This window comes from Astyanax mexicanus, unplaced genomic scaffold (genome assembly GCF_023375975.1).
Source record: "Astyanax mexicanus isolate ESR-SI-001 unplaced genomic scaffold, AstMex3_surface scaffold_38, whole genome shotgun sequence".
NCBI classification, from domain to species: domain Eukaryota; kingdom Metazoa; phylum Chordata; class Actinopteri; order Characiformes; family Acestrorhamphidae; genus Astyanax; species Astyanax mexicanus.
In genome coordinates, this window is record NW_026040048.1 from 554,250 (window position 1) to 566,504 (window position 12,255).

The following is a 12,255-nucleotide window of genomic DNA, read 5'->3' on the forward strand; positions in this document are numbered from 1 at the left end:
TCCGACATTTTGTTGTTTATAAATTGCACGTATAACAGGTGAAACAAAATGGCTTTAAGATACTAAATCTCTGTTTTTGGCTGCTGTTTTCACGGAGGTCCGGTGAAGCTTAAGGACAGGACGTTAAACAGCTGATAAAGAAGCGTTTATAAAGAGGTAAGAGTCTACACCCACCCACAATTAACTCTAAATTCTTACAGCTCTGTCTGTCTTAAATAAGGTTTTATTTTATTGAAAACATGTTGCAAATTACTTAATATCTCATTTGATTACTGCTTATGATGTAATTCAAGAAGGCTGTATCTGTCAGTATTTTCATTGCAACCATGTGTGTATCCTACACAGTACAGTTTGATAGATCCATCATGAAATTTTGACACAGCATAACAACCGCCAGATTCTTATTGTTATGAATGTCAAAAGCAAAAAAATGAAACAACCATGATTTATTATGCTTATATAAGATAAAATAATAAAATAAAATTACATAAAGTAATCGAAATGCTCTGCGATGGACTGGCAGCCTGTTCACGGTGTACATTGCCTTCCGCTGCCAGGGTGTATACTCCCCCGCGACCCTTGGGGTAGACCTTGAGTGAGTAAGTGAATAAATTGCAATACAATGCTTGACTTTGGCTGTAGCCAAGAGTCTAAAGACCAGTCACTCCAAATCAGTTGATCAAAAGAAATCTCTATGCTGTAACATAAAGTTAGTAGCCATTAAATATTATATTTTTACAATGTATGTGAATAATGAGCAGTGTTTATTTCTACACAGCAGAAGCTTTTCCATTAGTACAACAACAAAGTTCGTTGTATCTGCAAGCCATTGAAGCTCTGAGCTCATTTCCATGCAACATTTTCATAGTAATACATGAGACGTTATACTGTGAGATATTTGCATGAGTGTGCTGCAGTTGTAGATGTTTAAAATATGTTGTGATGCTCTACTCTGCATTCTCCATCTCACACTGTAGTTTCTCCTTTTTGTGTTTCATAAGCTTGATCATTAATAAAAACATTTTGTTATACAAGGTCCACATTGCTTTATTTTGTGTGTGTCTGTTTACATTCTCAGGTCTGCTATGGCTCTCCAGGCTGAAACTGAAACTGAACTCCGGATCGTGTTGTTTGGAAAAACTGGAGTAGGAAAAAGCTCAGCTGGGAACACCATCTTAGGATCGAACCAGTTTCACACAGAACTCAGTTCTTTATCAGTTACGATACGCTGTCAGAAACAGAGTTCTACTGTCGGGGGGAGAACAGTGAGGGTTGTAGACACTCCAGATTTTTTCTTTAACACTTATGAAGAAGATCTGAGATCAGAGATAGAGAAAAGTGTGATTCTGTCTTCTCCAGGAGTCAATGCCTTCGTCTTCATACTGAAACTCACCACCTTTACCAAGCAAGAAGCAGATATGATGCTGCTGTTTGAGCAGAGTTATGGAGAGGAAGCATTTAACCACACTGTAATCCTCTTCACACACGGAGATCAGCTGAATAACTCACAAATACAAACACTGATCTCACAGAACCAGATGTTAGAGAATCTGGTAAATCTCTGTGGAGGAAGATTTCATCTACTCAATAATAAAGATCCAGATAACAGACAGCAGGTGACTGAGCTTCTGCAGAAGATAGATCACATGGTGTCTGAGAATGAGAACAGATGCTACACACTGGAGACGCTGCAAGAGGCTGAAAGGAGAGCAGAACAGCAGAGAGAAATGTTAGACTATCGGATAAGACAAAACACAGAAGAACCTGTGCATGGGAAAACTGCTGGTAAAGATCAGGAAAGGTCCAAGAGTACTGAGCCTGGACCAAAGAAAAGAAAGGAACATTTCAGAAAGGCATTGTCTGTTTTAATGTGTTATCTGCTTAAGTCGAAGCATGTTTACCTTCTTAACTCTTTAGTTATCATAGCAATGGGAGGTGTTTATACGCATATAGGTCCTGTTGAAGCAAAATCATTTTTGAGGGGATGTCTGATAGGAGTGTCAGTGGAGGTTGGAGGAGCAGTACCAATAGTGTGCACACATCTCCTAAATAAGGTGTTAAGTGCTACTAAACCTACTAAAAGGACTGTGCGCATCTTGTGTGCTGTTGCTTTTGGCTTACCTGCACTGTGCTGGAGAGGACCGGGAGGAGCTTCACCTGCAATTGTAGCAGGGATTGCTGGAGGCTTTGGTGCCATTATTGCAGCAAAGAACTGCTAAGGATTTACTCAAGTTTGAGAAACTGAGTGTAAACTATTTTTGTACCTGGTGTGGTTAAAATATACATTTAAAACCACTTAATACAGTATAAATTCATTTTTTATTCTAAATCGTAACTCCTAACAGAACCACATAATAGCCATCTTCACAACCTGTTCCAGAAGTGTTTAAATCATTTAACATTAATTTACATTAGTGCTTACGGCTATGGACTTTGTGTTATGATTAAGCTTACAGTGCTGTTTCATTTTGATTTACATCTCACCTTTTTATTTTTTAAAGAAACAATAAACTGTTCCAGAAACACAAAAAACTTTTCCATTCTTCATTGTATGCAGACAGTGCAAAATGTGCTGGCAAGCAATCAGTCAGATTGTTGGAGTGTGTCATGAAGTGTCATATTATGGAATGTTTCTCTTTCCAGTGTTAATAAGCTTAAAGTTACAATCTATTATATTACAATCTATTAATAACTTAGTGTGCAAGTTACATTATTGTCATGTATTAACTAAACACAAATGTTTTGTTTATGTGATTGTGTATATTGTAACAGTAACAGGTTGTCTGAAAATCAGAGTAAATTAATTTAAAATGAAGCAATCAATATGTGATTAAAGGTTAGACTCTTTATTTAATTGTAAATGTTTTAACAAAAATATGGAAATAACCACATTAACATAGCATTGCAACCATTTTAAACAGTCATACACATATTTTATATACATTTACACAAGCATAAAGAAACAATGAATTAATGCACAGCTTTGCAACCACAGGTATGGTTTGTTTGTATGTTATTCCACAAACACTCTTAATATAAGGTACACAAATGTAAAGTAAAATAGGCCAATTATGAGCCTCAAAAAAACACAATTCAAATCAATAACAGAACCTTTAGGAATGATCAAATTAAGTTATTAAGTTTTTGCATTAGTGAGTTGAACAACATAGAAAATACACCACAGAGGAACATGGTGGTGTATGAAGGTATTTTTGAAAAAATAATTTTACACAAAACAAACATGGGACAGACAAAATGATTTACACTTTTCAAATTTGTGGGCAAATGACGATTCAAGCATGTGATGCTCATTTAAACTCACCTGTGTCAATAACAGGTGTGGGTGATGTAAAAATTACAACTGAAACCAGATAAAAATGAGAAAAGTAGATTAGAAGTACAGCATTGTGTGTCTGTGTGTGCAACAGTAAGCATTGAGAACAGAAAAGGGGGAAGAAAACTGTGTGAAAACCTGAGAACCAAAATTGTGGAAAAATATCAACAATCCCAAGGTATCTCCTAATCTCCTGAAGTCTTGATGATCCTTTGTCAACATAATCAAGAAGTTTAGAATCTATGGCACTGTAGCTAACCTCTCTGAAGTGGAACAGAAGAGAAAAACACTGATAAAAGTTTGCAAAAAGTTTGGATAAGCAGCCCCAATCAAGTTCCCAAGAAATTCAAGCTGTCCTGCAGTGACAGCACAAACATCCTTCTGGGAAAATGTGTTTTGGACAGATGAGACCAAGATTATTAAAGCACATAATTCTGCTGTTTAATTATGAATGGAATGCGGCCTACAAAGGAAAGAACACAGTACCTACAGTCAAATATGGTGGAGGTTCAAAGATGTAGGGAATATAGGGAACAGTATCAGAAAGCTAGGTTTGTGTTCTAGGTCATGGGTCTTTCAGCAGAACAATGACCCCAAACATACTCCAAAAAGCACCCAGAGATGGATGGAAACAAAGTGCTGGAGAGTTCCAAAGTGGCCAGCAATGAGTCTGAATACAATTCCAATTGAACACCTGTGAAGGGACCTTAAAATTGCTGTTAGGAGATGCACCCTTCAAATGTGAGACACCTGGAGCTGTTTGCAAAAACCCAGTTTAGAGGTGTAAGAAGCGTGTTAATTGTTATAGAAATCGATCAAGTTCTGTTATTTTCAAAGGGTGTGCAGCCAAATACTAAGCTGAGGGTGTGAAATTGTATCAATTTAGGAATTTAGTGTTATAATACAAACAAAGGTTCAACTAAATACTGGAGAACTATAGATCTAAATCTACACAATTCACACAAATTATTTTCTTGGTGCTAACACTAAACACTTAAGTAAATTTGCAAAAACATATAAGATAAACTTAAAAGATAAAAAATTTTAACCATACCTTTATCTGTTTTTGAAATGGACAGGAAAAAAGCAAGTAACACCACACACTATAAGCATTACCCTTATCATCTAATATCATCTAATTTTGTATAATCTACTCAAGTGCTCCACTCAAGTCCTCCTGGTGATTATAGTCAGCAGAAGGGATGGCTTACATGCATGGTTTACTTTATGCAGTGTCCTACCTTCTTCATTGTTTTTTTCCCACATGCACTAATATTTGTAAAAGAAAATATCCTGTTATTCTTCTTTAGGAATAACAAAGTTTAACAAAGTCGAATCCAGTAAAAAATAAACAACAGGTCTCCATCTGATATTTTGCATTTTTAATAATTTTTTACAAATGCCAGAAGCCTGTTTTCACTTTGTCATTGTGTGATATTTTGTGCAGAATTTAAAAGAAGAAGGTGATAGGAGCATGCACTTTCCAGCCTGACTGTATGTAAAAAAGGACAAGCAGAAGGCTGTGAAGCAGTTTAAATGAGGTTAAATATAAAAGATACTAAAGCCCTCTTAATGAATAAGTAATACATTAGAAAAACAATGTACACACTATCAGTCAAAGGTTTTAGAACATTCTGTTATTTAGTTGTAAGTGCTGTAAGTTATTATGATGAAAGTGTGAATGTGCTGTGTGTAAGTGCAAATGCTGCAGTAGACAGTGCAATACCAAGATCTGTTCCAGGACTGCTTTACTATAGAATGGCTTTTGAAATTTAAATTTTTTAGAATCCATTTTCAAGATCAGTTTCCATTGCTACTTACCAACTGTAAGCTGTTACTCTTATACAATATTTTACAATAATATTTACAAATATTGTAAAAGATATTACAATATTTTACAATATACAAATATTTTTATTATTATTTTTACAATTTTCCCTGGTTGTTTACTGTAAAAGTTTGGCACACTTTTTGTACTCAAATTTGTACCAATTACTGCACTTGAAGAGCTTAAATGTAGAGCTTAAAATAAGAAGATTTAAAAGACAAGGTTATCCCCTATCACACCCATCAACCAACACCAATAAACAAACAAACAAAATAAACCTATTAGGGGTAAAACCAGGAGGCGGTGGCATAGCGCCAAAACGGCAAAATATCTTTAGCTGCATTTCATTTTTTACAGATTATTTTCTTTATTTTCAGATCAAATGTTTGGGGCCATTTCTCTGGCTTATTGTTAGAGCAAACAGGTTGTGAGGTACCTTCCCCACTAACTGTATGAGGTTGCTTCACAGGACGCATTAGGCCACATCCTGCACATCCTCCCACTACCCCAGTCGTAATACCCAAGCCAATACCTACACAACAACCTAATAAACCACCCAGCAGTGCTCCAAGTGTAGCACCACCTGCAACACATCCAGCAATAATGAAAGCTCGCTTGTGCTTTTCATAAAAATCTAAGAAGTTCTGATACCATGTTGTTTCACTAGAAAGTCCAGGATCACTAGAAGGTCCTGGATCGCTAGAAAGTGGTGGTTCACTAAAAGGTCCTGGGCCCTGTATTGGTGATGTTTGTGTTTTTAAAATGTTTTCATTGACTTTTTGTCTGCATCTTGCTGCATCTTCAAAAATCTCAGTAGAATAGCAGCTTCCTCCATTTCTCTCCACCATTCTGTCTATCTTCTCCAGAAGATCTGTAACCTGTTGTCTGTTCTTCAGATCTTTATTATTAAACACATGATATCCTCCACACTGATCTACCAGCCTGCTGAGAGACTTGTTTTTTCTAATCAGTTTTTCCACACTCTCTCCCTCTAGCTGATCTCCGTGAGTGAAGAGAATGATGGTGTATTTCCTCATCTCTGCTCCAAACATCTGCTCTAATTTATCAACCACTTCCTCCTCCTGCTGTGTGTATCTGATATTAATGGGCTGAACGTAAAGGAAGGCGTGAGGTCCTTGACCAGACAGATAAACACTCATCCCTATCCCCCGAGCCAGATCATTTAGGGATGCTGTAGTATCAAATATCCCTGGTGTGTCCACCACACACACTTCCCTCCCTGCTACCACTGTCTTCTGCATTTCTGACCATGTTGTTACTGAAGAGGTGTTGATTTCAGATATGAATCTGGTCTCTCCCAGGATGGTGTTTCCTGCAGCACTCTTCCCAACTCCAGTTTTCCCCAGCAAAACAATTCTTCTCTCAGCAGGATCTTTCTCTGGCTGAGGGGAGATTCTCTTAGGACGTTTCATATCTGAAACTTTAGAGGAGAAATTATTATTTCAGCTTAGCATGCAAACAAGAAAAACACAAATGTCACTTCCAGCAGTAAATATTTTCTCAGCTTCGAAAGACTTAAAAATGGCCAATGAATAAACTTAGACTACAAAGCACTTGTATGATTAACAGAGTGCTGTATAAATAATGGACTGCTGTGTGATTAGCGGACTGCTTTATTATTAGGTGACTGCTGTTTGATTAAAGGACTGCTGTATTATTAGCACACTGCTGTATGATTAGCTTATTGCTGTATGATTACAGGACTGCTATGGCGTCACATCAATGTCAAAAGATGGTGGCGCATAATAACAGGTGAAACAAACTAAACAGCTTGTTTTAACATTTTGCGTTTGTAAATACATTTTTTGCTAGCTTAAGCCAAAAAAGGGAATCATGTGTGTGCTGAACAGAATATCGCTTTGAAAGGGGTGGTTTTGACAGTTTGGGGGCGAGGTCAGGGTCGCCTCCCTCAGAGAACGCTATTGGCTGACATCTCCACGGATCGTGACGGACCGCCTACCTCCAAGAGCCGGAGGAGGGAGAGTTAGCTATGGCAGGAGAGTTAGCTATGTCTGCGCCGGCTCTGTCTGCCTGGCTTTAGTGCTTGGAGTAACCGGTGCTAGCTGCTTCCTTCTTTCTCCGCCCTCCTCCGGCTCGTAGAGGTAGGCGGTCCGTCACAAACCCTGGAGATATCAGCCAATAGCATTCGCTGGTGAAGGCGACCCTGACCCAGCCCCCAAACTATCAAAACCACCCCTTTCAAAACTCAAGCACAAAAAACTCCCAAACAAAATGTTAAAACACGCTGGTTATTTTTTTTCACCTGGGGCCTCATGTACTAAAACATTGCATACGCCATATTTCACGCTCACGGTCAGATGTACTAAATTTGACTTGAATGTGAGAAAGTGCGTTCCCCCAAGGCACTTTCATTTCGGCATACGCCTTTTTTTTGTGCGTATGTATTGTTTTGTTTTTTTTCATTTGGCGACACTTAGAGGCGATGCATTGAAATTACAACTATTAAGATATCCTTTATGCACATATTGTAGTAAGCCATTATTAGGTAAAATAAAGTAAATGAATCAGACAATTTCATTGGCTTACAGAAGTATTCGTTCAAAGTGTTTCCACTTAGATTATATAAAAATGCATAAAACTTTGCGCTGGAGTTGTTGGAGATGGCAGTGTTGGCATTATTGGAAAATATTGCCAAATTCATTAAGTGCGTGTTTTCCAAGACGATTATGTTTTTTTGGCCCATGATGATGACTGGCTTATAAGCTGTTTTAGATTTCCCAGAGCATAAGAGGATAGATAAGAAAACAAGCTGAGTGTGTGACGTGTGGCTTCTTGGTAAGCAACTTTTTTAAAGCATTCAAATGAAATGTATTATCCATCTTAGAATAATACATTTAATACATGAGTAATTATTAGTTATTACGCTACACGTCTTGCAACACTTTTCTTAACATAATATTATTATTGTTATTATTATTATTGTTATTATTATTATTATTCCAACATTATACTCTGCGTAATTGAGGGAGAAGACATGGCAGGTGTGATGTTTTTGTGCATTTGCGCTTGATTTCAAGTTGATTGCGATGTTTCAGGTCTGAACTTACAGAACATTTTAGTAGAAAGTGCACACAAGTCTTAGTACATGAGGCCCCTGTTATTTTCACCCCGACTTTTGACATTGATGTGACGCCATAGACTGCTTTGTGATTTACAGACTACTGTATGATTAGAGGACTTCTGTATGATTAGCAGACTACTGAATGATTAGCAGACTGCTGTATAATTAGCTGACTGCTGTATGATTAGTAGAATGTTTTGTGATTTGCAGACTACTGTATGATTAGCAGACTGCTGTATGATTAGCTGACTGCTGTATGATTAGTATACTGCTTTGTGATTTCCAAACTACTGTATGATTAGAGGACTGCTGTATTATTAGTGGACTGCTGTATGATTAGAGGATTTTTGTGTAATTAGTGTACAGATGTATGATTAGAGGACTATTGTATGATTAGCAGACTGCTGTATTTTGATTAATGGACTGCTGTATGATTAGCAGAATGCTGTATTATTATTAATGGACTGCTGTATGATTAGCAAACTGCTGTATTATTAACAGACTGCTGTATCATTAGCAAACTGCTGTATGATTAGCTGACTGCTGTAGGTTTAGAGGACTGCTGTATGATTAGCAGACTGCGGTATGATTAGCAGACTGCTAAATTATTAAAGGACTGCTGTAGGAATAGCTGACTGTTGTGTGATTAGCTGATTGCTGTGTGATTTAAAGAGTGCTGTGTGATTTATAGAGTGCTGTATGATTAGCTGACTGCTGTATGATTAGAGGACTGCTGGTGAATATGCAGACTGCTGTATGATTTGCAAACTACTACGATTATCTGCCTGGTGTATGATTAAAGGACTGCTGGTGAATTGCAGACAGCTGTGTTTAGTTAACTACTGTATAATTAGCTGACTGCTGTATGATTTGGAGACTGCTGGTGACTAGCTGACTCCTGGTATGTATGGTTAGTTCTGCAAAAATGACAGGACATTGGCTACCACCACAGCATTGTCATCTAGGAATTTGTTGAAACAATTTACAATTTAGATATTTGGAGCAGGATAGCTGCAATGTTAACAGGGATAGCAGCTTGAATGGGATCAGGTTAGTCATGATACACAGTGGGCATGGGCAGAGTAATGGACACAATGCTAACAGACACAACAGCTCTGGGCTCAGCAAGGTTGGGGCAGCTGTGGTGCTGGCAGCTGGCCTTTGCAGAGTTAGACCTGAGATTTTAATAGACACAGCAAGCTAAATAGAGTTAAAACCGACAAACAGGACAAGGTAAACACATGGCTGAAGCAATTGTTTTGCTCTAAGATGATGGTGCTCTAGTGTGATCTACTAGCAGAGAGAAACATAGTGGTTAAGTGTAAATGTAATGACATAAATACATATATTTTTTACATAGTTCAATTTTCTGTTAAACCTTGAAATTAAAATAATTTACAATTGTCTACACAAGTGTTATTTTGTAACTGTGGAAATAAAAAGTTAGTGCAGCTAAGGATTGTTTGAAAAAATATGAAATATAAGTTTAGGTAAGGTTACCTTTGATGAGTGGTGTATTTTTTATTTTCTCTATCAGTTGTGTCACTTGATCAGGATTGTGTTTGATGTTGTTGAAGACGTGGAATCTGTTGTTAAATCTCTGTACGACTCTCTTCAGCTCTTCAGTCTCTGATATAAAGTCTTCTATAGTAAGACCTTCTCTCTCCAGCTCATCTCCTCTGGTGAAGAGAATCCAGGTGTTCTGAAGGAGTATATCTCCTAAAATCTGTTCTATCAGTTCAACAGTTCTCTTCTCTTCTGGAGTTAATCTGTCAGTTTTCATTACCAGAAGGAACACAGTGGGGACTGATGGGTCTAACTGAAGGAGAGGCTGCCAGTTGTCTACTATAGCTTCATTGCTTCTGGCTAAGTCAAAGAGTCCTGGTGTGTCATACACTGTAAGAGTCACTCCATCAGTCAAGTCCACGGACGCCTTTTTTACTTCTTGAGTTACATTTTTAAAACTTTTCTTGGAAACAAAAACATTCTGTCCTAAAATAGTGTTTCCTGAAGCACTTTTCCCAGAGCCAGTTTTTCCCAGTAGAATGATATTATAACACTGATGTCCAAGTGTGCCCCCTGGGACTGTTGACATATTGTGAGCCTTTTAAATACCTAAAAATGAAAAAGAAAAAAAGGCAATTCATTAAAAAAAATTATAAATTCTGATGCCATGCAGAACTTTTCAAATTGGAAATTGTTTATACAACCCAATTCCCAAAATGTTGGAACACTGGGCAAAATCTATGAATGCAGATTTAAACAGAATGCAGTGATTTATTGCAATTAAACATATCAGATATATGAGATGCTGAGAGTGAGACATTTACCATTTTATGAAAAAAATTAAAACATATAGAACTTGATGGCAGCAACAACTCTCAAATAGCCAGGGGTAACAAAAGGCCGATAAGTGGTTCTAAAGCTAGAGGAGAACATGTCACAGGCAGAGTTTGGCTGAGTTTTGCAAAGCAGAGTTTGGCAAAGCTTTACCAATCTTCAAAAACTGTCTAAAGATTATGAAACAATTTCAGAAAAAAAATATATCTGACCATCTACAGTAAGTCACTTATGCCAATTCTGGTGCTTCTGTCCTTCCTTCACATTTCCAATGAAAGACTTGGGGCCCTCTTTCAGCGATCTGTAGTACATCGGACAATTACGCATGGCACAGCTTGATTTAGGGCATATCGGTGTGTATTTGGTATAGTGGAGGCACAGAAAATATGCCTTGCACAGCTCAAAAGGCATGTATTAATTTTCTTAATTAATCAGAGATAGCACGATCATAATTTGTTGTAAGACCTGGCACCATAGTGGGCACTCAATCATTCTGCACTTTAGATTTAGTGTATAATAGCACTATTTCGAATTCGGCTCATATTTCATCACCTGGATGAAAATTAAAATATTTTCAGCTACAAAGAGGGACAACAAGGATGATGTTTTATTATTTATCACCAACCCATCAGTGTCTGTTCCATTAGTTCATAGTCTGCTAAACAATTACAACAAAGTGTCTAACTTTTCTTTTACCTATAGAAAAAAATCTTAGGTTCTGTCTGTAAATAAAATTGACTGGGATGACAAGGTTCAAAACTTTTAATATGAACCCACTGCACATTCCAGAAAATGCCTTGATATTAATGTCCCACCAAATCCAAACATTTGGCCCTCTATTACAATAAATAGAGAAAATAAAGAAACTCTACAAAGATGAAATACATTACCAATTCCAGTTATTAAAAACATTACTCATTTAATCTATTCCATGCCCCCTGTCATCATCAGGCTGGTTCTCCTACCTTGACAACGCAATCACTAAGATTTATTAGAAGGAACAAAAACTTTGAATTAAATTAGCCACCCTTCAAAAGCTTAAAAAATGTGGATGACCCAATTTTTTATTATTACTTCTTATCTCATCAGCTGCTCTGTACAAGCACTGGACAAGCAGCACAAATCAACACTGGCAAGATAATGTAACCGGTTTAACTAAAGGACTCAATATCAGCAGCATAGACAACACTATTGATTCACTATAACTGACTTTTATAACTACAGTCCATACAGTACATACAATAATCTAATGTTTTTATGAATAAAAAATCTTTCAAATGTTTATCATGTAGCCAGTAAGAAGACACTAATCTAATCTAACATTTTTTGTAGCTTGTTCATGACCTTTAATATGATCAAAGTACAACCTACAATATTATCATCTGTCTGAAATGTAGAATGGCTTCTAAACCGTATTTTATGGTAGCCACGTGCACTGAGTTTTACAGCTTAATAAAATAATTTAACCAGGTCTCGTCAACGAGTTGGCACTAGAAAGCCTACTACCTACATGTAGAACAGTGAGACATTTTGGAAATGTAGAGCTTTCTCTTACTAAAAATAAAATACATATGTTTTTAGGTTGAATTCAATATAATTTATTTAGTTGATTTTTTTTTTTGTTTATTATTTTTCCTTTTTTCCTAATAA

At 36.9% G+C, this 12,255-nt stretch overlaps 2 protein-coding genes across 2 annotated transcripts; one reads left to right on the plus strand and one right to left on the minus strand.

Moving 5' to 3' along the window:
- The first annotated feature begins 1,085 nt into the window (after positions 1 to 1,085).
- On the plus strand, positions 1,086 to 2,219 carry LOC125794039 (GTPase IMAP family member 7-like). The gene has a single exon (XM_049473442.1). It carries the CDS (start codon positions 1,086 to 1,088, stop codon positions 2,217 to 2,219), a length of 1,134 nt encoding a protein of 377 aa, XP_049329399.1.
- Positions 2,220 to 5,344: 3,125 nt separating this feature from the next.
- On the minus strand, positions 5,345 to 10,360 carry LOC125794040 (GTPase IMAP family member 8-like). The gene is made up of 3 exons (XM_049473443.1): positions 9,766 to 10,360; positions 5,699 to 6,603; positions 5,345 to 5,356 (listed from the first exon to the last, which is right to left on the minus strand). Exons 1-3 carry the CDS (start codon positions 10,358 to 10,360, stop codon positions 5,345 to 5,347), a joined length of 1,512 nt encoding a protein of 503 aa, XP_049329400.1.
- Positions 10,361 to 12,255: the final 1,895 nt, after the last annotated feature.

Coding starts and splice junctions, on each gene's coding strand:
- LOC125794039 (XM_049473442.1), top strand. CDS start 1,086: ATGGCTCTCCAGGCTGAAACTGAAACTGAACTCCGGATCGTGTTGTTT.
- LOC125794040 (XM_049473443.1), bottom strand. CDS start 10,360: ATGTCAACAGTCCCAGGGGGCACACTTGGACATCAGTGTTATAATATC. Junction 6,604..9,765: donor AAATACACCACTCATCAAAG/GTAACCTTACCT, acceptor TCTCCTCTAAAG/TTTCAGATATGAAACGTCCT.